Source organism: Oryza sativa, chromosome 4, assembly GCF_034140825.1.
Source record: "Oryza sativa Japonica Group chromosome 4, ASM3414082v1".
In the NCBI taxonomy this organism is placed as follows: Eukaryota; Viridiplantae; Streptophyta; class Magnoliopsida; order Poales; family Poaceae; genus Oryza; species Oryza sativa.
The window spans coordinates 30036096-30055528 of record NC_089038.1 but is presented as its reverse complement, the minus strand read 5'-3'; the positions used below and the strand labels follow the sequence as shown (position 1 = coordinate 30055528).

General features: G+C 43.7%; 4 protein-coding genes across 4 annotated transcripts; 2 read left to right on the top strand and 2 right to left on the bottom strand.

Annotated features, from left to right (window-relative positions):
* The first annotated feature begins 4631 nt into the window (after nucleotides 1–4631).
* LOC4336786 (protein MULTIPLE CHLOROPLAST DIVISION SITE 1) lies at nucleotides 4632–7183 on the top strand. Its single transcript, XM_015779993.3, has 4 exons — nucleotides 4632–4894; nucleotides 5380–5546; nucleotides 6170–6557; nucleotides 6713–7183. Exons 1-4 carry the CDS (start codon nucleotides 4688–4690, stop codon nucleotides 6908–6910), a joined length of 960 nt encoding a protein of 319 aa, XP_015635479.1. The 5' UTR covers nucleotides 4632–4687; the 3' UTR covers nucleotides 6911–7183.
* A 92-nt stretch (nucleotides 7184–7275) lies between these two features.
* LOC4336785 (uncharacterized) lies at nucleotides 7276–10543 on the bottom strand. Its single transcript, XM_015779992.3, has 6 exons — nucleotides 10333–10543; nucleotides 9879–9939; nucleotides 9615–9750; nucleotides 9135–9462; nucleotides 8226–8354; nucleotides 7276–8020 (listed from the first exon to the last, which is right to left on the bottom strand). The coding sequence occupies exons 1-6, from the start codon at nucleotides 10418–10420 to the stop codon at nucleotides 7506–7508; spliced, it is 1257 nt and encodes a 418-aa protein (XP_015635478.1). The 5' UTR covers nucleotides 10421–10543; the 3' UTR covers nucleotides 7276–7505.
* Nucleotides 10544–10610: 67 nt separating this feature from the next.
* Nucleotides 10611–14008, top strand: LOC4336784 (putative pentatricopeptide repeat-containing protein At3g11460, mitochondrial). The gene has a single exon (XM_015779989.3). The coding sequence runs from the start codon at nucleotides 10676–10678 to the stop codon at nucleotides 13334–13336; it is 2661 nt and encodes an 886-aa protein (XP_015635475.1). The 5' UTR covers nucleotides 10611–10675; the 3' UTR covers nucleotides 13337–14008.
* CPK13 (calcium-dependent protein kinase 13-like) lies at nucleotides 13538–18052 on the bottom strand. The gene is made up of 7 exons (NM_001402414.1): nucleotides 16939–18052; nucleotides 16269–16412; nucleotides 16028–16180; nucleotides 15767–15882; nucleotides 15124–15291; nucleotides 14420–14644; nucleotides 13538–13999 (listed from the first exon to the last, which is right to left on the bottom strand). The coding sequence occupies exons 1-7, from the start codon at nucleotides 17663–17665 to the stop codon at nucleotides 13877–13879; spliced, it is 1656 nt and encodes a 551-aa protein (NP_001389343.1). The 5' UTR covers nucleotides 17666–18052; the 3' UTR covers nucleotides 13538–13876.
* Between the last annotated feature and the right edge of the window lie 1381 nt (nucleotides 18053–19433).

Below are 19433 nucleotides of genomic sequence, written 5' to 3'. Positions count from 1 at the left end.
GGGTGGCAACCTGTAGCATTACCGCGCATACGCACAGCAGCAGCACATGCTTATCGCCTCCGTGCTCTCGCTTTGCACGCGCAAGAGTCGATGGACTAATTGGAGGTATGGACCAGGATGGCATTTTGACTCCCGCACCTGAGGTCGGCGAGCGCGTCCGTGCCCCGGGTACGGGAATTAACGGTCTGTACGATCGGCAGGCAGCTTGGCCACTCCACTTGTGCGGTCGTGCGGAGAACCTGGAATGGGCAGAGCAGGATGAAGACGTCGTTGCTGCCGAATCCGCAACGTACGCCCGTCGGGGGGTCGTGTGTACTGGTGAGCTGAGAGTTCGGCGTGACGTCTGCTAGCTTCGTGGCTGAAACCGGCGGGTGCCATCTTGCGGCTGTGTCGTGTACCGCGCGCCGCCACGCCCCCCGCCCCCGCCCGCTGCCCGCACGCTGTCGTCCAGGCAGTTGGCCTGCGAACGGGAGATAGCCGCTGGCGGGGGCCGTGGAGGTGGACAGATGGGTGGACTGTGGAGCTGCTGGTATAAGCTGGAGTACACAATAATCTTATATAAAACATCTCCGCGTTTTTAATAGGTGATATTGTTAACTTTTTATCACGCGTTTGTCTATTCATCTTACTAAAAAATACGTAATTATATATATATATATATATATATATATATATATATATATATATATATATATATATATATATATATATATATATATATATATATATATATATATATATATATATATATATATATATATATATATATATATATAATTGTATCTCTCAAAATATTTTAAGCATGATTTATATCTTATAAATTTGCATAAATATATTAAATAAGACGAATAGTCAAACATATATTCAAAATTCAACTGCATCGTCTATTAAAAAACGGGGAGAGTAGTACTCTAATTCTTAACCTTCGACACGAATAGTAAAAGGAGAAGTAAAAAAACTTAGTTGCTTTGTTAGTGTGGAGATTATGAGTACCACATACCCACACGGCATAGTTATCCGACTAGTTATAGGGGATAGCTTATATCTATGGAATGTGTAATGAATCATGACTTGGGTATTACGTTTTCTTGTATATTATGAAACGGCCTAAAGTCTTGGTTTGATAATATTGTAAAGTAGATTTAGGAAACCGATACCGTATTGGTTACGGTTTCTATCTTGTAATCCTACCCCCATCCTATATAAGGTGGGCAGGATGCCCTCTAGGGAGCGTGAGACACAACCAGATCGTCGGATCTATAATACACACGGCGGATTCAAATCCCCAAACAGGAGTAGGGTATTACCTCTCATCGAGAGGGTCTGAACCTGTCTAAATCCTTGTCTCTACATCTATCCACTTTTAGGTCTCGTGCGCTACCACCTTTTATTATTGCTGAATTCTTGTTTCGATAGTTAGAATGGGTGAGGTGTAGACCTGAATTAATATGGGTTATAATAACACTAAGGGGTAGAATGAGTAGTTTATAATGGTAAAAAATAAATTTTATAATTATTACTCTCTTTGTTTTATATTATAAGTTGTTTCAATTTTTTTCTTAGTCAACGTTATATAGGTTTGATCAAGTTTATAAAAAAAATCAACATTTGTAACACCAAATTAGTTTAATTAAATTTAATATTGAATATATTTTGATAATATGTATGTTTTGTATTAAAAAGTTTGTATTAAAAATGTTACTATATTTTCTACAAACTTGATCAAACTTAAAAAATAATTAAGAAAAAAATCAAATAACTTATAATATAAAACGGAGAGAATATGTTGTTATATTTTTGGACAAAGTTTTAACTACAAAAGTTGTTATATTTCAAAGGTGGAGGTAGTATGCGAAAGGGCATGTAGCCTAGTGGTTACAAGAGCCTCAGTTGTACCTGAGGTCCTGGGTTTGCCTCCTCATGGGAGCAAATTTTTCAGAATTTAACGGCGTTGTACTTTCAGTGGTAGGCGATGTACCCATGGACAACGAGACGCCTATGTGTGTAATTCTAGAAAAAAAAAGTGTGAAGTATTTTACACACCACGAGCTGATGGGACGTATGCCATATTCTTTGTTGTTAAGGCTGAGACATAAATTTAAAATCTAATGATAACAACTTATACGGGTCATGTTATATTTCAGAGCAATGTAGAAAGAACCAACATCTACGGCATAACCTTCCCTTCAAAAGTATTACTTGAAATCTAATGATAACAACTTATATGGGTCATGTTATATTTCAGAGCAATCTAGAAAGAAAAAGCAAACCAACATCTACTACATAACCTTCCCTTAAAAAGTATTACTATAGAAGAGAAAACTGGATATCATGTGCTATCCGAGTTCAAATCTAAATAAAAATAATGAGTCAATTGTACTTTGGGCCACCTTTTGTTGCCATACTACGGCAATAAAAAGTGGCCCAAACTGCAATTCACTCTAAAAGGTTATTGGTTAGGATATGTGAAAAGTTGTATCCACATGTTTGTCCCATATTATTATACATATATACAAATTACGGAATCCACCTATAAATATAATAAAAGATTGGTTAGTCACTATTTTACGAGCTTACAAGTAATATTACATAATTTTTTTCTTGATGTATCTTTTTTAACACTCTAATTGTCTCAATAGATTTAATTTTTATGAGTTAGAGCTATAAATATATATCTGTTTCCCAATCACATTTCGAAGGGAAAAATTGAATATGATATGAAGGATATGTTATCTGGTACTACATGATCCTAAATTTGAAGAAAATATGGGTTAGAATACTAAAATATTGTGATCCGACTGTTTCAGATCCGATTCCACTCATAGAATGAGTTCAAAGTTTTTTGTGCTAGGACCTACAAATACTTCATCAATGCAACCAATCACAAAACATTTGCATTCCACTACCCAAAGATCGACCCAAGATAAGTGAGATCAGACATGCCCAATTTGTTTTGAAATGGGGCTATCAATCATTTACCAGCTGCCACCCACAACCACAAATATAAGAATTCGTTAATAGTTAGTGTGGGGCAACCATCAAATTCTCCATTTCCCATGTACTAATCCGCTTAACTTATAATGAACACATGAAACTCGTAAATCCGTTGGAAAAAGAAACGTATCTAACCATGTCGGCAAAAGGCAAAAGAAACCCCAAAATAAGTGATCTTGCGAGAGCAGTCAGGTCAAGCTAATCTCTGAGCACGTTGTGTGTGTGATCCAAAAGTTCAATCAGCAAACTAGTTTAATCATAGATTTGCAGGAGATAAGATACGAGTAGTTTCCCGCATTTTTTGGCACCCGTGGGCCGGCCGCACTAGTAAGGTTATGCTGGATAGAATCGGTGTTTGTGGTTAGAAACTTAGAACCAAGAACTAGTGGGGCCAAAGCCAGACAAAACGACCTTAACTCTCGTATGGCCATGCTATTAACGTGTAGGTAGTAAAAAGTTCGTGGTAACGAACTTCTTCGAGCCATCGTTTTTCTCTGTTCATACAAAGGGCCTCTGCTTTCCTTTCTTTCTGAAGGCGTTCTAAGGACTAATGTATTCCATGTTGAAGACTATACTAGTATAAAAACTGAGGCTAAAAGTTCCAAGAGTAGCAGTAGTACAAATCCGTAGTGTAGTGATATGGTGATTAAAGTAGTCCGACTCCAAGATAACCCGCATGCTTATCGCACCCGCCGTGCTTGGTTAGTGCCACAGCGTTGCATCAATCAGTCAATCGAGAACGGATCGGCACTCTGAATCCGCTAGCGATATCACGGCGGCAAGTTGATAAAGGAGTAAAGGACCTGGCAAAAGAACGGAGACGTGAGTCGTTCGTTCGCCAAACCCGCAGCGCGCCGCCCGTCCTATTGGCCGGTCTCGTTCGATCGGCGCGCGCGCGGTGTGGTGGCGCTCATGCGCCGTACCGGTGGGTGTCGTGGTCCGCGGGACGTCGCCTTCCTATCGTGTGTTGCCGCGACCGCGCGCGACCCCGCGGCTCGTGAGGCCGTGAGCGCGCGCGAGAGTGACATGCGCGCGGCGCGTACGCGGTGCACTAGGTCGGCCAGCCGTCGGTAGAGTTGCATTGCGTATCCAAAGTCCAGGAGACGTGGAATTTGTTCGTTTGAAGGGGGGGCCGAGCCGTGGCAGGCAGGCAAAGTAGACGAGTTGTACGCGAATACGGCGAGAGGAGTCGTTGTTGTCTTTGTTGATATTTTGATAAGGAACATATATGATATATCCTAGGCATAAGAAGTATTCTCGTGTATACGACGTGCATATCAACTAATAAATTTCATCAAATTACATATGTATATAAAGTTTTATCTTTAAATTTATTATGTACAGGGAGAAAAAAAAGATAATTTTTTTTAACATTTATACTCCTAAAACTATCAGAATATTTATTGAAATTCGTTAGTTGGTGTGCACCGTGTGAAAAAAAAAAAACTTGTGTGTATATGTACGTTCCCAGATGGGCTACATCTCAGATTCTGTATGTTGCTAGGCCTGGCAGGATTCGGAGTCGAGGCCCATGGGCTATTTCTGAAGCCCGCATAATCCGGTGTGCGAGACCGCGAGTGTCACTGTGCAGAGGGGGAAGCTGTTTAGCCATGGCCTCCGTCTCCATCTCCTACCTCGGGCCCTGAGCACATCCCCATTCCCCTAGCCTCAGCTCCTCCATGCGAGGGCGGTGATGGCGCCCGCCTCCGTCGCCGTCTCCCTCTCCTTCCGCGTCGTCCCGCCTCGGCCCTGCCGCCGGCGGGCGAGGTGGCCCCGGCCAATTAGGGCTTCGAGCGACGGTAGTGGCGTCGCAAACGGGGACCGGAAGGTCGGGGCTCTGGAGAGGAGGGTGGGAGATCTGAGGGCTGTCGTCGCCTCGGTGCCCCCTGCTGTTGCTGCGGTAAGGGCGTCCTCCGTAGTTAGTATTTCTGTCCATTCGAATTATGGATTAGTTTCTGTCAGTGTGAGAATGAGTTGGTGATTGCGAGTTGATTTTACTGCGTTTAAGGCGATTAAGCTGTCTGTGTGAACCTGTTAGGCATGTGTAAAGATGGGGCTGTCGTTGTGATAATGTTGGCCAGTAGAAGAAAATGCAGCCTATGCGGAGCATTTGTAAGTTTGCATGAACGTACAATATAGATGTCCCTTGAGATTATTTATGAACATAGTGGAATTGGATCTAAGTATATGGTTTTGTCATAACACTAATAAATTAATGTGAAAATTGCATGAGATTTCTATCCCATAAGCCCTGCTACTCTGTCCTTGTTGCTCAGTTGGTTGATTGGTTCCTTGCTCATGAGCAATCTGCAGTTCATTAGGGTATTTGTTGAAGTTTACGAGATTTTAGGCACTTTCATATCTTGTTCTTCTCTTTGCATGCAGATCAAGAAAAACATTGGACTAAACTTTATTGCTGGATTCTGTCTCGGCATCACACTTTTGGCTGCTGTTGCAAGACAGGTCATCATTAGGATTCATGAGCGTGACAATAAAGGCTCTGTTGCTGACCTAATAAGGCGTGGACAATTAAAATCAGGACAACGTGGGATGTATGTTGCTACCTAGAACTTAACTTTTGCATTTCCATCTACAATATCCACCAAAGCTATATGCTGAAATATACTAGGTGCACCATTTGGATTTGGCTTTTCACTGTTTAGTCTGCATGTTTATTAGTTCACCATAATGTTCAGATAAACCAATTACCTAGCACTGATTGTCAGGATTATACATTTATCTTGATGAACTTTTGAAGACACATTTCACAATTTCTGTGTCTATGCATAATGTTTACAAAGCATTCAGAACTGATATAGGTTGTTCATGTCTATATACTTGGTCTAACATTAGATTGCTAGTGTGCCATAATATCCAATTATATAGCCTTCTATTTTCCTTTATGATATTGTTATGTATTGTGTGAGGAATTGCAGTTATTTTCTGTCTTTAATTACTTACTTAATGTTATTTTAACACTACATTCCTACACCACAATCTTGTTGAGTGGTACAGCCAGTAGAATGCTACTTTAAAGTGATAGTGGTCATGTTCAATAAAACATAAATGATAAAAAAAAACCGTTGTACAGATGTGGAATTTTAGTTTAATTTCTATCACATCAACCCGTAAGAATTTGTTAATCAAGCAATATTTTGACAAATAACTACTGCAGAGCAAAACCCCGAGTGTACGATGATCCTTTCAATAATCCATTAGTCAAGATTGATGAGGATACTTCTACCGCTCAAGTGTTTGGCAAGGAGTACCGGCTTGCTCCCATTAGGCTTACAAAAGAACAACAAGCAATGCATCAGAAAAGGAGATCACGTACGTATCAGTGGAAAAGGCCCACTGTTTTTCTTAAAGAAGGTGATTCCTTGCCACCAGATGTTGATCCAGATACAGTTAGATGGATTCCCGTAAACCACCCATTTGCTGCTGCTTCAACTGAAGTGGATGAGGAGACTGCTAAACAAAATGTTTATCAAAAGGATGGGGTCCCATCCCGTGTCAAAGCTGAGCATGAAGCTTTGCAGACAAGGCTAGAGGCTTCAAATAATGTGAGTAGACCCTACCTGTTAGGATTTACGGCTTTATTTCAAAAGCTCCAACCTCATTCTAACAATTGAAGCTAGAATCCCATTCAATCAAAGACCTTTCCTTTTATCGCCTGTCTTTCATAATAATGTTCTAGAATCTCTACTATCTTTTGCAGGTTAACAAGTTCTCTTCTAGCCAAAGGAATATGCAGCTTAGTGACAGGCAACTAAGATTATCATCAAACGAGTCATCTGGGAGTCGGCAAAACTCGTTATCTGGCACAGTGAAGAACCAAAATGGTCAACCAACCTTGGAGTCTGAAAAGCGTAGCCCTGACAACAACTCACAATCAAAAAGTCTGGAAGAACAATAAATTTGTGATTTGTGTCAACTCCTTAGCACCTGCTTCAACAGCTTGTCAGCTTCGTTGTGTAGTGTACTGAGGACTCAGGTTTTAGCTGTAGATAGAAGAATTTTGGACCTGTAGGCTTACGTAGTGACTTGAGCATAGGGCATTGCTACGGAATGTATTTCGTATGTTGTAAAGGGATGGGCATGAGCATAGGGCATTGCTACGGAATGTATTTCGTATGTTGTAAAGGGATATTTTCTTTCTCAAGTTTTCCAGATGCACCCCAGTTGCCTACGACTACGAGTGCACGACAGCTTGCCTGATTCTTTAATTTGTTATTTTGCTCAATTCCTTTGTAGCATAATATTTGACAAATAACACTCAGATTCAGACAAGTCGATTCCAGAGAACTTTAATTTCAAATAATACAGTATACAACTTACAGCAGTAAGAATGGTAAATATGGAACTACTAAGGTACAAAATTTCACTGGGAATTATGATAGCCGATGGAAATGCCTACACGGCCTGCGGCCCATCTGCCTGTACAAATCAGCACGCCATAAACTGGGAACATATGTTTGAAGACATGCAAAAGGTGGGCTCCGTGAATTGAATCAGATATCTTCAGAGCCCTCTTCGTCGTTATCACCAAACATGGTTGCCATTTTCATGGCAAGCTTGGCAGCCATCTCTTTCCTTTGGAAGTCAGGCATGAGCCTTAAATTGGAGCGCATGTTGCCAATCTCTGACATTAGCCGCTCCAGATCATCTAGACCGTAATGCTCATCTTCAAATAGCTTGTTACCCTCTGGGATACCAGCTTGCAGTTTCTCTGAAGCATCTGCTTGTGTGTTATCCATATCATTACTAACCTCGCTTTTGTGGCTCTGAGGTACCAGTTTTTCCTCAGCAGTTTCTGTCATTCTGCCATTTGGAAGAGGATTGGATGCCACTGAATTAGCATCAGCATCCACAACCTGATTAGTTTTATCATGAGTAGCTGTATCTTCATTCAATCCCTCCAAGTCTCTTGACGTACTTGACTCACCAATGAATTCCCATTGTTCATCAGATCCATGGGACAGAACTTCGTACTCAAATTCGTAATTGGATTCATCATCTGTAGATTCTGTAGAAAGGAAACAGAATGGTTAAGGCAAGATAGACCATTTTAGTTGGACAACTAACAACAAATGTTCTGCTCAATAGGTAAGCATCTTTTAAGAGTTAAAGTTACTGAGCAAGGGAACAGCTTAGCATGGCACCCTAAGTTGCTCTATATTACAAAGTAAACAGGGTTCGTCAACTCATCCCAATGGTCTGGTTTAACTCACCTTCTTTCTCAACCAAGGATGGAACGGTTATTCTGTTTCCAGATTTCAGAATCATTCCAGGCCACATGTGTGCAGAAAGGGCTCCAAGGAGTCGCTCTAAGCCTTGACTATCTCCATTCACCGATAGACCTATTGCAAGGCACGGATATAAGTCAATTAAGAAAGAAACATTCCAACATCCAGTAAATATTCGACTTTGGCCAGAACAAGTCCTTTTTCATTGGAGATTATCAACACAATAATGATAATTTTTCATTAAAGAATACAAATAAAAACAACCATAGATGGGGCTAATTTGTAGCATGTAGGTCTGCACAATAACTTCATAAAATAACAGAAATAATCTGACAAAGTGAAACTTAACTGCCCAAACTAGAGCAACTCACAGTTCAATTCAATCAAATGAAATATAGCTGTTAAGTAATTCGGTTTCCAAACTGTCAGAAAGAATCTCAAAGTCTCGGTTAACATATGTTAAAACTAAAAAAAAAAGGATCAACACATGGAAAGGTTTTAGCTTTATTTTAGACGCATTTGAGTTTGAAGACTTAAACCAACCCAAACATGGTTCAGCCTGAAGCATTTTACAAAGAAGCTGAAACTATTTTCCCCTTTGTACTAAGAAGTTCAATGTCCTCACTCAGCTTCATTAACAACTAAGAATGTGCAACTTATGATGTTACTAACAGAAGTTCGGCCCTACCTGCATCTTCTACATTACTAAAGAAAGATGTGAGAAATCTAGTCAAACACTATGATGGAAGCAGATGAATGGCATACAGAAAATTATTTCTAAACGACACCACTGTTCAATATGGTAGCATACATATAACTAAAAAAAATGTGTTGATGAAGAAAACGATGTGGAGAAAACACTTAAGAATCACAGCCTCAATACAACTTACTTACATTTATCAAAGTCAGCATTGGAAGCACAAGCTTTGACATACTCAATATTGTGTTCAATGCACCAATGTGAAGCGGAGTCTCTGATCTCTATTTGTGGTTCTTCCTCTGATAACAATCCACAACCTTCACTTTCGTTTATCCCAAAATCCAAATATTCAGGATGTGGATCAGTACTTGACTCGCCAATCTTTTGCATACGCCTCCTATATTCTACGTGTGCACCATGGCCAAGCACAAGATCTGCTTTATTTCCAATGCACAACAGAATTTCAAACCTCTGAACATCAACACTAGAAACCCAGTTCTGGAGAGTAAGGAAGGATGATTCCTGCATCATTTCAAAGACAATTAGCCTACTGTACTATCAAAGATTAAAAAAATAAGATACAGAAATTATATAGTTCACAAATTTTAGAAAAATAAAAGATAGAAAATGGAACAGCAGAATGTAAGAATGTATATTAGGGATGCAGTTCGGACATCACTCATATCGAAGACCATAACAAGAGCATCCAACTGGTCGAGATGAGGGAGGGAATCAAGAGAAAACCCTTGCCCAAGATGTGCCGTCCAAACAGAAAGATCTGCTGAGTAGTACTTTGTGTCAATGTTCCACCTGGATAACAATCAATAGCAAAAGAGATCCAGTTAGGTATCAAAAGGCTAGCTCAAAATTATGTCCTCTACTTCTCTAAGTATTGCAACTCATTCAAGGAAATAAACTGCGCTAGTACAGTCACATACCCCTGACACAGCACACCTGATGACAAGTCATGTGTGTCCGGTATTTCAGCTGCAAGCAGTCCTGCAGTTTATGTAAAATTATTATAAACTAAGAGGATGGAAACAGGAAAGGGCCAAGTATATATACATATAAATCTATATCTCCAACTCACAAGTAATTTTTCAATTATCTTTTCGACAATAATTCGTCAATCTGATGCATAACGAGCATGCTGTTTTTTTTTATCATCTACAAGTGTCTAAAACTATCATGCTTGGGGCTCTTCTTCTCCAACTACTCGAAATTAACTCCCATTTTCACCCAGAATACCAAAGGATCACACGAATATCTCCTCAACGACGCGATGAATTTGCAAGCCCCCTCATATTTTGCTATCCCATCAGGTCGAATATTTTTGCATCCAAATCAAGACACGTCAAAGGCATAATAAAAAAAAGGGCAGCGAGATCTCACGGGAGAGGATGGTTCTCTTGCCGACGCCAGGCGCGCCGACGACGAGGACGCCCGGCCGCGCCTCCAAGGATCCGGCTCCGCTCTCCATCGCCTCGATGAACCAAACCCTGTACCCCCAAAACACCAGTCTTCCTCGCGAGTCGCGACGGCAACGAGGGAGAGAGAGAGAGAGAGAGGAGGAAGAAGACGGAGTAGAAGGCGGTAAGCAGCCAGGGAAACAGGTTTACGCTTTCACCCTAACAATACACAGCCACATCACGCAATTACGGGGCCCACTTGTCATCGTGCGTTTCACAGTTCGCTTTGCCTCCCTCCTCCCGCCGCCAAGCCGCGACGCGTTTGAATGGTGGAGCGCCCATGGCCGCCGCCGTCTCCTCCTCCTCCTCCCGCTGCCGCCTCCTCCCACATGGCCGTCACGCAGGCGCTCGCGGACGCGCTCCGCTCGTGTGGATCCCGCGGCGCGCTCGCCGGGGCGCGCGCTCTGCACGGCCGCCTCGTCACGGTGGGCCTCGCGTCCGCCGTCTTCCTCCAGAACACCCTCCTCCATGCCTACCTCTCCTGCGGAGCCCTCTCCGACGCTCGCCGATTGCTGCGTGCGGATATCAAGGAGCCCAATGTCATCACGCACAACATAATGATGAACGGGTATGCCAAACAAGGCAGTCTGAGCGACGCCGAGGAACTGTTTGACAGAATGCCTAGGAGGGATGTCGCCTCGTGGAACACGCTCATGTCCGGATACTTCCAGGCCCGCCGGTTCTTGGATGGTCTGGAAACCTTCGTCTCAATGCATCGAAGTGGGGATTCGTTGCCAAACGCCTTCACATTTTGCTGTGTTATGAAGTCTTGCGGCGCTCTTGGCTGCCGTGAATTAGCACCGCAGCTGCTTGGGTTGTTTTGGAAGTTTGATTTCTGGGGTGACCCGGACGTTGAGACTGCTCTTGTTGACATGTTTGTAAGATGTGGGTATGTCGATTTTGCTTCAAGATTGTTCAGTCAGATTGAGAGGCCAACTATTTTCTGTCGGAACAGTATGCTAGCAGGGTATGCCAAGTTATATGGTATTGATCATGCTATTGAGTATTTTGAGGACATGGCTGAACGAGATGTTGTTTCATGGAATATGATGATAGCAGCGTTGTCCCAGAGCGGGCGAGTCAGAGAAGCCCTTGGTTTGGTTGTAGAAATGCACAGAAAAGGTGTGCGTCTTGATTCAACAACATACACTAGTTCTCTGACTGCATGTGCTAGATTGTTTTCTTTGGGATGGGGTAAGCAACTCCATGCTAAGGTTATCCGTAGCCTACCACAAATTGACCCTTATGTTGCCAGTGCTCTAATTGAACTATATGCAAAATGTGGCAGTTTCAAGGAAGCAAAGAGAGTTTTCAATTCTTTACAAGATCGCAACAGTGTATCATGGACAGTTCTTATAGGGGGATCTTTGCAGTATGAGTGCTTCAGTAAATCTGTCGAGTTGTTCAATCAGATGAGAGCTGAGTTGATGGCAATTGATCAATTTGCACTGGCAACTCTAATAAGTGGCTGTTTCAACAGGATGGATTTGTGCCTTGGTAGGCAGCTGCACTCGCTCTGTCTGAAAAGTGGACACAATCGAGCTATCGTCGTCTCCAATTCTCTCATCTCGTTGTATGCGAAGTGCGGTGATCTCCAGAATGCTGAATTTGTATTCAGTTCAATGTCTGAAAGGGATATTGTATCATGGACTAGCATGATTACTGCATATTCTCAAATTGGGAACATCATTAAGGCTCGTGAATTCTTTGATGGCATGGCCACAAGGAATGCCATTACATGGAATGCAATGTTGGGGGCATATATACAACATGGAGCTGAGGAAGATGGCCTCAAGATGTACAGTGCAATGCTAAGTCAGAAGGATGTCACTCCTGACTGGGTTACTTATGTTACATTGTTCAGAGGGTGTGCAGATATAGGTGCAAATAAACTTGGAGATCAGATTATTGGTCATACTGTGAAGGCAGGTCTCATTTTAAACGTGTCAGTCGCAAATGCTGCTATCACAATGTACTCCAAATGTGGCAGGATATCTGAGGCGCAAAAACTATTTGACCTCCTAAATGGAAAGGATGTGGTTTCATGGAATGCCATGATCACTGGTTATTCACAACATGGCATGGGGAAGCAAGCTGCAAAGACATTTGATGATATGCTGAGCAAAGGTGCAAAACCTGACTACATAAGCTATGTCGCAGTTCTGTCAGGCTGTAGCCACTCTGGACTTGTGCAGGAAGGGAAACTCTACTTTGATATGATGACAAGAGTCCATGGCATATCTCCAGGGTTGGAGCATTTCTCCTGCATGGTGGACCTTCTTGGCCGTGCAGGGCATTTGACTGAAGCCAAGGATCTCATTGATAAAATGCCCATGAAACCAACTGCTGAGGTTTGGGGAGCTCTTCTTAGTGCCTGTAAGATACATGGCAACGATGAACTTGCAGAATTGGCAGCGAAGCACGTGTTCGAGCTGGACTCACCTGATTCTGGAAGCTACATGCTTCTAGCCAAGATATATTCGGATGCTGGGAAGTCAGATGATTCTGCACAAGTTAGGAAGCTAATGAGGGACAAAGGGATAAAGAAAAACCCGGGCTATAGCTGGATGGAAGTCGAAAACAAGGTTCACGTCTTCAAAGCAGATGATGTGAGCCACCCACAAGTGATTGCAATTCGTAACAAGATGGATGAACTCATGGAAAAGATTGCACATCTCGGTTATGTGAGGACCGAGTCGCCACGGTCTGAGATTCATCACAGCGAGAAGCTGGCTGTGGCGTTTGGGATCATGAGCTTGCCTGCTTGGATGCCTATTCACATCATGAAGAACCTGCGCATTTGCGGGGACTGCCACACGGTGATCAAGCTGATATCTTCTGTGACTGATCGGGAGTTTGTGATCCGAGATGGTGTTCGGTTTCACCACTTCAAAAGTGGTTCTTGTTCTTGCGGGGACTATTGGTGATCACGGAACTTTTCTCCGGAATACATTTTTGTAGCCCAGAAATTGATTGAGAGAAGTAACATAATCTGCAACTCTGGAAATTTCATTTTCTCGTGTTATTTATCTCTACCTTTGATTATTATACTCCGCCTCATTTGGAACCCAGAAAAAATATTTATAGTGTGAAGTCTGTGAAGCTATCTATGCGCAAAGAATACTCGGTGGATAAAGCGGGATCTCACATGCCCCTGTAAATGTTGGCAATGCAATTACACCCAACACAGCCAGTATAAGTTCATCCATTGCAACACAAAGAATACGAGCTAGTTCACCGAACACCTTCAGAGTTGAGCAATGGCGTACGAGAGATTTACAACCCAGCTTCGTTTGAGCGTGGCATGGACATCTTGTTATGCATTCCATGGAATCAATTGACAAGTTAAATCAGAACCACCAGAAAAACACATCCGCGGACATCTGACAACGCTAAAAAATCGCAGGAGTTCGTTGGGCAGGAAGACAGGAAGAAGCTAAAATCCGTAAGCTGTACATCGTGGAAGTCTAGAGTGCACCAGGTGCGTCCCTCATGCTGATATTCAAGCTGTTTCTCATTGTTCTTCGTCCGACTCCCATATTGCCCTTGGTCATCATGGCAACAAATTCTCCATAGTCAATGCGCCCATCCTGACAAAAGGGAGCAACATTAGGCAAACAAGTCATGGCACTAACTTCTTTTTGCTACTAACATAACCATAAACATTCATTAATGAAGTAACAAAATGAATTCTGCTGGTTATTGAAGAGAAGTCCCTAGGCCTTTGTTAAGTAAAGCACATGACTGGACAGCTAACCACCTACTAGAGCATATGTGATCCCAATAATGGATTGAAAGAGTTTCAAGACCTAGGTAGTTCAGGTACTATGGTTGGTTTTCCACCTCAATACTAAACAATCCAATGCAAAGCCTTTAATTGTCTTAACTAATTGAACAAACTTTATTGCATCCGCTGCTTGCACATTCATTTTTGTACACATCCCAGCTATACCAGAATAATATATAACATAGTTATATAGCACATCAGGAGGTATCAACACTATACTTACATTGTCCTGATCAGCTTCATTGATGACATCATCAAGAAAAGCATCGGGCATGTTATGCTCTTTGCAAGCTTGCTGCAGTTCATCCACTGTGATGTAACCACTTCCATCTTTGTCAAAATATGAAAAAGCTGCCACAAGATGTTCCTCTCGCTCCAGTTTATTGAGATGCAATGTTGCAGCAATGAATTCGATATAATCAATTGTTCCGCTGTTGTCTATATCTGCCTGATGAAACAACAGAACAAAAGGGACAATGTAAGCTTCTTGATTTACCATGTTAACCTGTTTTTGAAATGTTTGCAGTAGAAAGACAATCATGAGGCTGAAGTTATCAGCCTACAAAGAAATTTAAGAAGGCAAGATCTGCCTGCTGCATGTTTTCTAATCATAGATACTCTAAAGAAAACAGCCAACAAAAAGGAAAATGTATGGGTAATGACTTCTCTCTTAAGCGCTCAAGCTTCTCCATGAAGTCAAGTAATCTTGTGAGGCAGGAAGCAGCTTGAGTTTCTCATATCTTTCTTTTTTTAACCAAGAGTTTCTCAAGTCTCGACCGACTTATAAGTAATATGACACCAAAAGGCATTTTATTCAGAATGTTTTAAGGTAACTTTAAGTTCAAGGTCCTTAAGTATCTTCAAAATATAAGTCACTAACACAGAAGAAATCGAAAGCAGCATTCAAATAGGTTGAAGTTAACTTACTGCATCCATAAGATCACGAATCTCGGTGTCCTTAAGTGTTGAGCCATATTTTCTCAAGCCTTCTTTAAGCTCATCATATGTGATCGCACCACTGTTATCAGCATCCATAGTCTGAAACATTTCCTTCAACCCAGCGATTTCCTCCTCTGAGAGACTCTCAGCTATTACCTGGTAGGATAAACACAAATTGTTCATAAATGCAAAACCCACTAATTATGCTTCACCAACAGTACAGGTTCCAAAATTCAACATGGTTTGCTTCAATAGCTCCCTAGTATTAAGGGGAGACTGAAAAGAAATGATCAAACCATCATACCTCCCTAGTGTTATAACAAATCCGGTCACATTTAATAAATATGGTGGGTGGGTGACCGTTCAACAGAAACAACAAAAAGACATAGTATTGCCCCCAAAAGAAACCACTTTGAGTATAGTACTATTTTTTAGTGAATAAAAGTCACTACAAAAACTTGTCAACAGCTGGCAGTGAAAAGGTCACCTTCTATGCATTCAGTTCAAGTTGAAAGATTAGGCGAAAAGCTTATCATAGAGCAAAATAAACAGTCTATTGTAGAGAAAAAAAAAAGCCAATGTATCACAAAGCTGGTAATTTAAAACTTAAGCTTAAAGTTATCATGCGTACCCGCAAAGCCATCTTCTTCAACTTATTCATTGCAGAGAACTGCTTGATGCGAGATAGGACAGCTGGATCAAGAGGCCGATCTGGAGCAACTCCGTGATCACGAATCCATGGATGGCCTGAGCAAGAGTTGAAGTGTTACATTTTCTCCCGGCAGTTGCAAATGTGTCAAGTGATTGGATAGGCATTAGAGAGAAAAATAAGACCACGAGTACAACATAGTAAAAGAATTTTGTCAAAAAAAATATAGTAAAAGAAACATACATAGAACTTCATGTGCTGTTAAGCGTTCCTTTGGGCGAGGATTGAGCATTTTTGTTATAAGATCCTTTGCGCTCTCAGAGATCACAGGCCAAGGATCAGAATCAAAATCAATGAAACCTTTTAGTACAGCATCAAATATTCCTTGTTGTGTCTCTGCATTGTATACATACGAAAAATGTCAAGCTACAATCATCAGAAAACAAGCTTCCCAGGTTAATTGAAGGGGGAAATCAAAATTTACCTGCCCAGAATGGGGGTACACCACTTAGTAAAATGTAGAGAATGACACCTGCAGTCCATACATCAGCTTCTGGTCCATAGTGTTTCAACAACACTTCTGGAGCTACGTAATATGGGCTTCCGACAACATCGGTAAAAGTTTGACCTGAGATGGAAAAGAAGACGAAGAATAAAAGGAGGCACAAGCTCATATAAATATGCCTACAGTAACCTAATTTAGCTTATGGAAACATCAAATTCCCCACAATACAGAATACAGCATTACAGATGTTTATTAGAACAAGATGTCGTTCAGCTTCCATCGTTTTCCACTACATTTAACTCAGAAATCCTCCCAGTGAACTAGCTTCCATCAGTTTACTCTGCCATTCAGCTGCTCCCCAACGAACGTGTATTTCAGACCTTGCAGGATGCAATGAACTCATTAACAATGTTCCCACTGCTGTAGTGCTACCCTTGAATGTTCCACTATATGCCCAACTAATTATTCAGAAACTGAGAATTGCAGTTGCATGTTGCCTCCATTTTTTTTTCTTCAGACAATGGATTAACCGATGCATGTTAACTCTAATGTGACGCTACAATATTTGCGAATCGCAACACCAATTTTGCATCGGAATAGTGGATTAAAACACAGTTTAAAGCCTTTGTGTTCTGCATAAGTAGCTTACCGGGCTTGAAGAAGACTGAGAGACCAAAATCTATGGCCTTGAGCGAGAGGTCATCGTCCTTGTTGGCAAGCAGGAAGTTTTCTGGCTTGAGGTCCCGGTGCATGACCCCGAGCGAGTGGCAGGCCTCGACGACCCCAACGATGATCCGCGTGAGCTCGGCGGCCTTCCGCTCGCTGTAGTGGCCGCGCTGTATGATGCGATCGAAGAGCTCGCCGCCGGCGCAGAGCTCCATGACGATGTGCACGTATAGCTGGTCCTCGTAGGCGCCCTTGATGGCGACGACGTTCTTGTGGCCCGAGAGATGGTGCATGATCTGGATCTCGCGGCGAACGTCTTCGATGTCCTCCTTGGTGATGAGCTTGCGCTTGGAAATGGACTTGCAGGCGTAGTCCACCCCAGTGGACAGCTCGGTGCAGAGGTAGGTGGTGCCGAACTGCCCCTGCCCGAGCTTCCTGCCCATGGCGTAGAGGTCGCGGAGGTTGGGGGTGGGGTGGCCGAGCACCGAGCCGAGGTCGGCGGGCGCCTGGCCGCGCCTCATGGCGGCGGCCGGCGCCGACGCGGAGACTGGGTGGTCGTCCGTCTTGGCGGCTGCTGGAGGGCGGGAGGGCTTCTTCGGCGAGTCGGCCGCGGCGGCGTTGTTGTTGTCGTCGGTGTCGTGGCGCTGCGACGCGGTCTGCTTGAAGCTCAGGTACTTGGATCTAAGGGAACCGCCGCATGCGTTGCCCATCAAACGACGGGGAGAAACCGGCGGCCACGCGCATCAAAGCTCCGGGCACCCACCCCACGCGCGGTTGGTGCTCCCGGCTCTCACAGAAACAGCAGAGCTAGCTAGCGAGCCGAAGCGGAAACCTCACAACCGCCGCAGAGGGGAATCTCTGATCTAGCAAGCGAGAGAGCGAGAGCACGGGAAGCGATCGAGAGGGAACTGAACTGGATGGGGTTCGGGGTGGAAGAGAGATTTTAACGAGGCGAGAGAGAGAAAGCAGCAGCGGGAGGCTGCTTCATGGCGACTTCTCCCTCCCGGCCGGGTCACGTTTGGGGGAAAGCGAGCGCAACAGCTAGCTAACTGCAACTTGGCGGCCCTTGTTCTTTCGTGTGCGGTTGATGAGTAGATAGGCTAGAAATTATTGGACGCTACGACCTATTTTATGCTTCGTATCGTGCCGGTCAGTGCGATACCATCAAACGACGCGAGACGCCGACTCGCCGAGGCGAGAGCCGTGCGGCTGCGGGTGAAAGAGAGGCTCCCCCGTCTCGTTGATGGGCTTGTGGGGAGTACTTGGCGTGATTTTGGATTTTTGCACGTAAGGACGGGGGGGTGGAGCGGGGAAGGTGAGGCGAAGTCGGCAGCGGGTTTCGTCTCGTTGCCCCCGCATCTGTTTCTGCGAAGCGGATGGGTACACTGAACTCTGCCGTGCAGGGCAGGCGTGGGTTGGGGGTGGACCCGCCGAGCCGGTGAGGAGGGGACGCACCGGGGCAACCAACCCGCCGTGCGCCCGCGCGCGAGCCGCGCGGAGTTGGGTAGCTCCGCTCGCCTGTTGTAACTGCCAACCGCGGTTCGCGGCGCGGCTCGGCGCGGCATTTTTGTCGCGAGGGGCAACGTACGCGCGCGGCTGCGCGGATGCTTCTCACCCCACATCCGCCTTCACCCGGAGCCTCTCGCTGTCTCGCGGGTCCGAGGAACGGAGTAGCGTGCTGCACACCTGCTTACCATTCGGTGGCTCGGTGCCCAACTGCCCCATATGGCTGCCGTTTGCGGCGTCTGCATCGCTTTTGTTGGTGAGAGCTGCGTACAGCTAGATATGAGAATTGAGAAGACTAGAGGAGAAAAGGCAAGTGTGAGTGTAGACTGTAGAGTACTACTAGAGTGTGTGACTGAGGAAAGCGAGCGAGCAGAGAGGATGTCACAACGCACACCACAAGAAAGAAAAACCGATGTCACGCACACCACAGGAAAGAAAAAACTCTTTCTCGCGCACGTTTTCTATTGACATCACTCCAACTGCGAGGAAGCTTCTGAGTTCTTAGGCATGCGTGGGACTGGACGAATTTTAGTTTGGAACTGGATAGATAACCCACAAGTATCTGTCATCCGATCATCAGACCTACGAACGGATCGAGGAAAACTGTGCGCAGAAATGTACTACTCCTATACTTGCCTGAAAGCTCATCTCCCTGACTTCTGACTTGTACTATTTGTTGACTCACTGCTGCTGCCTGCTCATTCCCATTCTACAGGATATATAATGTGGTAGCATGTGAACGTATCCTTAACTGTCCCATTAGGCCTTTAATGAGCATTGCCAACTACTAGAAGAACACCAACGACCCCAAGGTCACGTCTTATTGCCCATTTCGGCCGTTGCTAGTCGATCACTACTGTTTTGTTTACAAATGCATTAGCGCTTTCTGCCAATCAAGACCACACACTTACTTGGAAGAGGATTTTGATCCATATCCCCTCGTTATTTACATATCACTCAAATGGTTATGAA

Bases quoted from the DNA above. Each gene is read 5' to 3' on its own strand.
- LOC4336786 (XM_015779993.3), top strand. From the start codon at position 4,688: ATGGCGCCCGCCTCCGTCGCCGTCTCCCTCTCCTTCCGCGTCGTCCCG. The intron at 4,895-5,379 runs GTAAGGGCGTCC...CTTTGCATGCAG, and splicing joins TGCCCCCTGCTGTTGCTGCG to ATCAAGAAAAACATTGGACT. The intron at 6,558-6,712 runs GTGAGTAGACCC...TATCTTTTGCAG, and splicing joins GGCTAGAGGCTTCAAATAAT to GTTAACAAGTTCTCTTCTAG.
- LOC4336785 (XM_015779992.3), bottom strand. From the start codon at position 10,420: ATGGAGAGCGGAGCCGGATCCTTGGAGGCGCGGCCGGGCGTCCTCGTC. The intron at 9,940-10,332 runs GTGAGATCTCGC...CATAAACTGCAG, and splicing joins CAAGAGAACCATCCTCTCCC to GACTGCTTGCAGCTGAAATA. The intron at 9,751-9,878 runs GTATGTGACTGT...ATTGTTATCCAG, and splicing joins TCAGGTGTGCTGTGTCAGGG to GTGGAACATTGACACAAAGT.
- LOC4336784 (XM_015779989.3), top strand. From the start codon at position 10,676: ATGGTGGAGCGCCCATGGCCGCCGCCGTCTCCTCCTCCTCCTCCCGCT.
- CPK13 (NM_001402414.1), bottom strand. From the start codon at position 17,665: ATGGGCAACGCATGCGGCGGTTCCCTTAGATCCAAGTACCTGAGCTTC. The intron at 16,413-16,938 runs GTAAGCTACTTA...TTTCCATCTCAG, and splicing joins CTCAGTCTTCTTCAAGCCCG to GTCAAACTTTTACCGATGTT. The intron at 16,181-16,268 runs GTAAATTTTGAT...TATACAATGCAG, and splicing joins TGTACCCCCATTCTGGGCAG to AGACACAACAAGGAATATTT.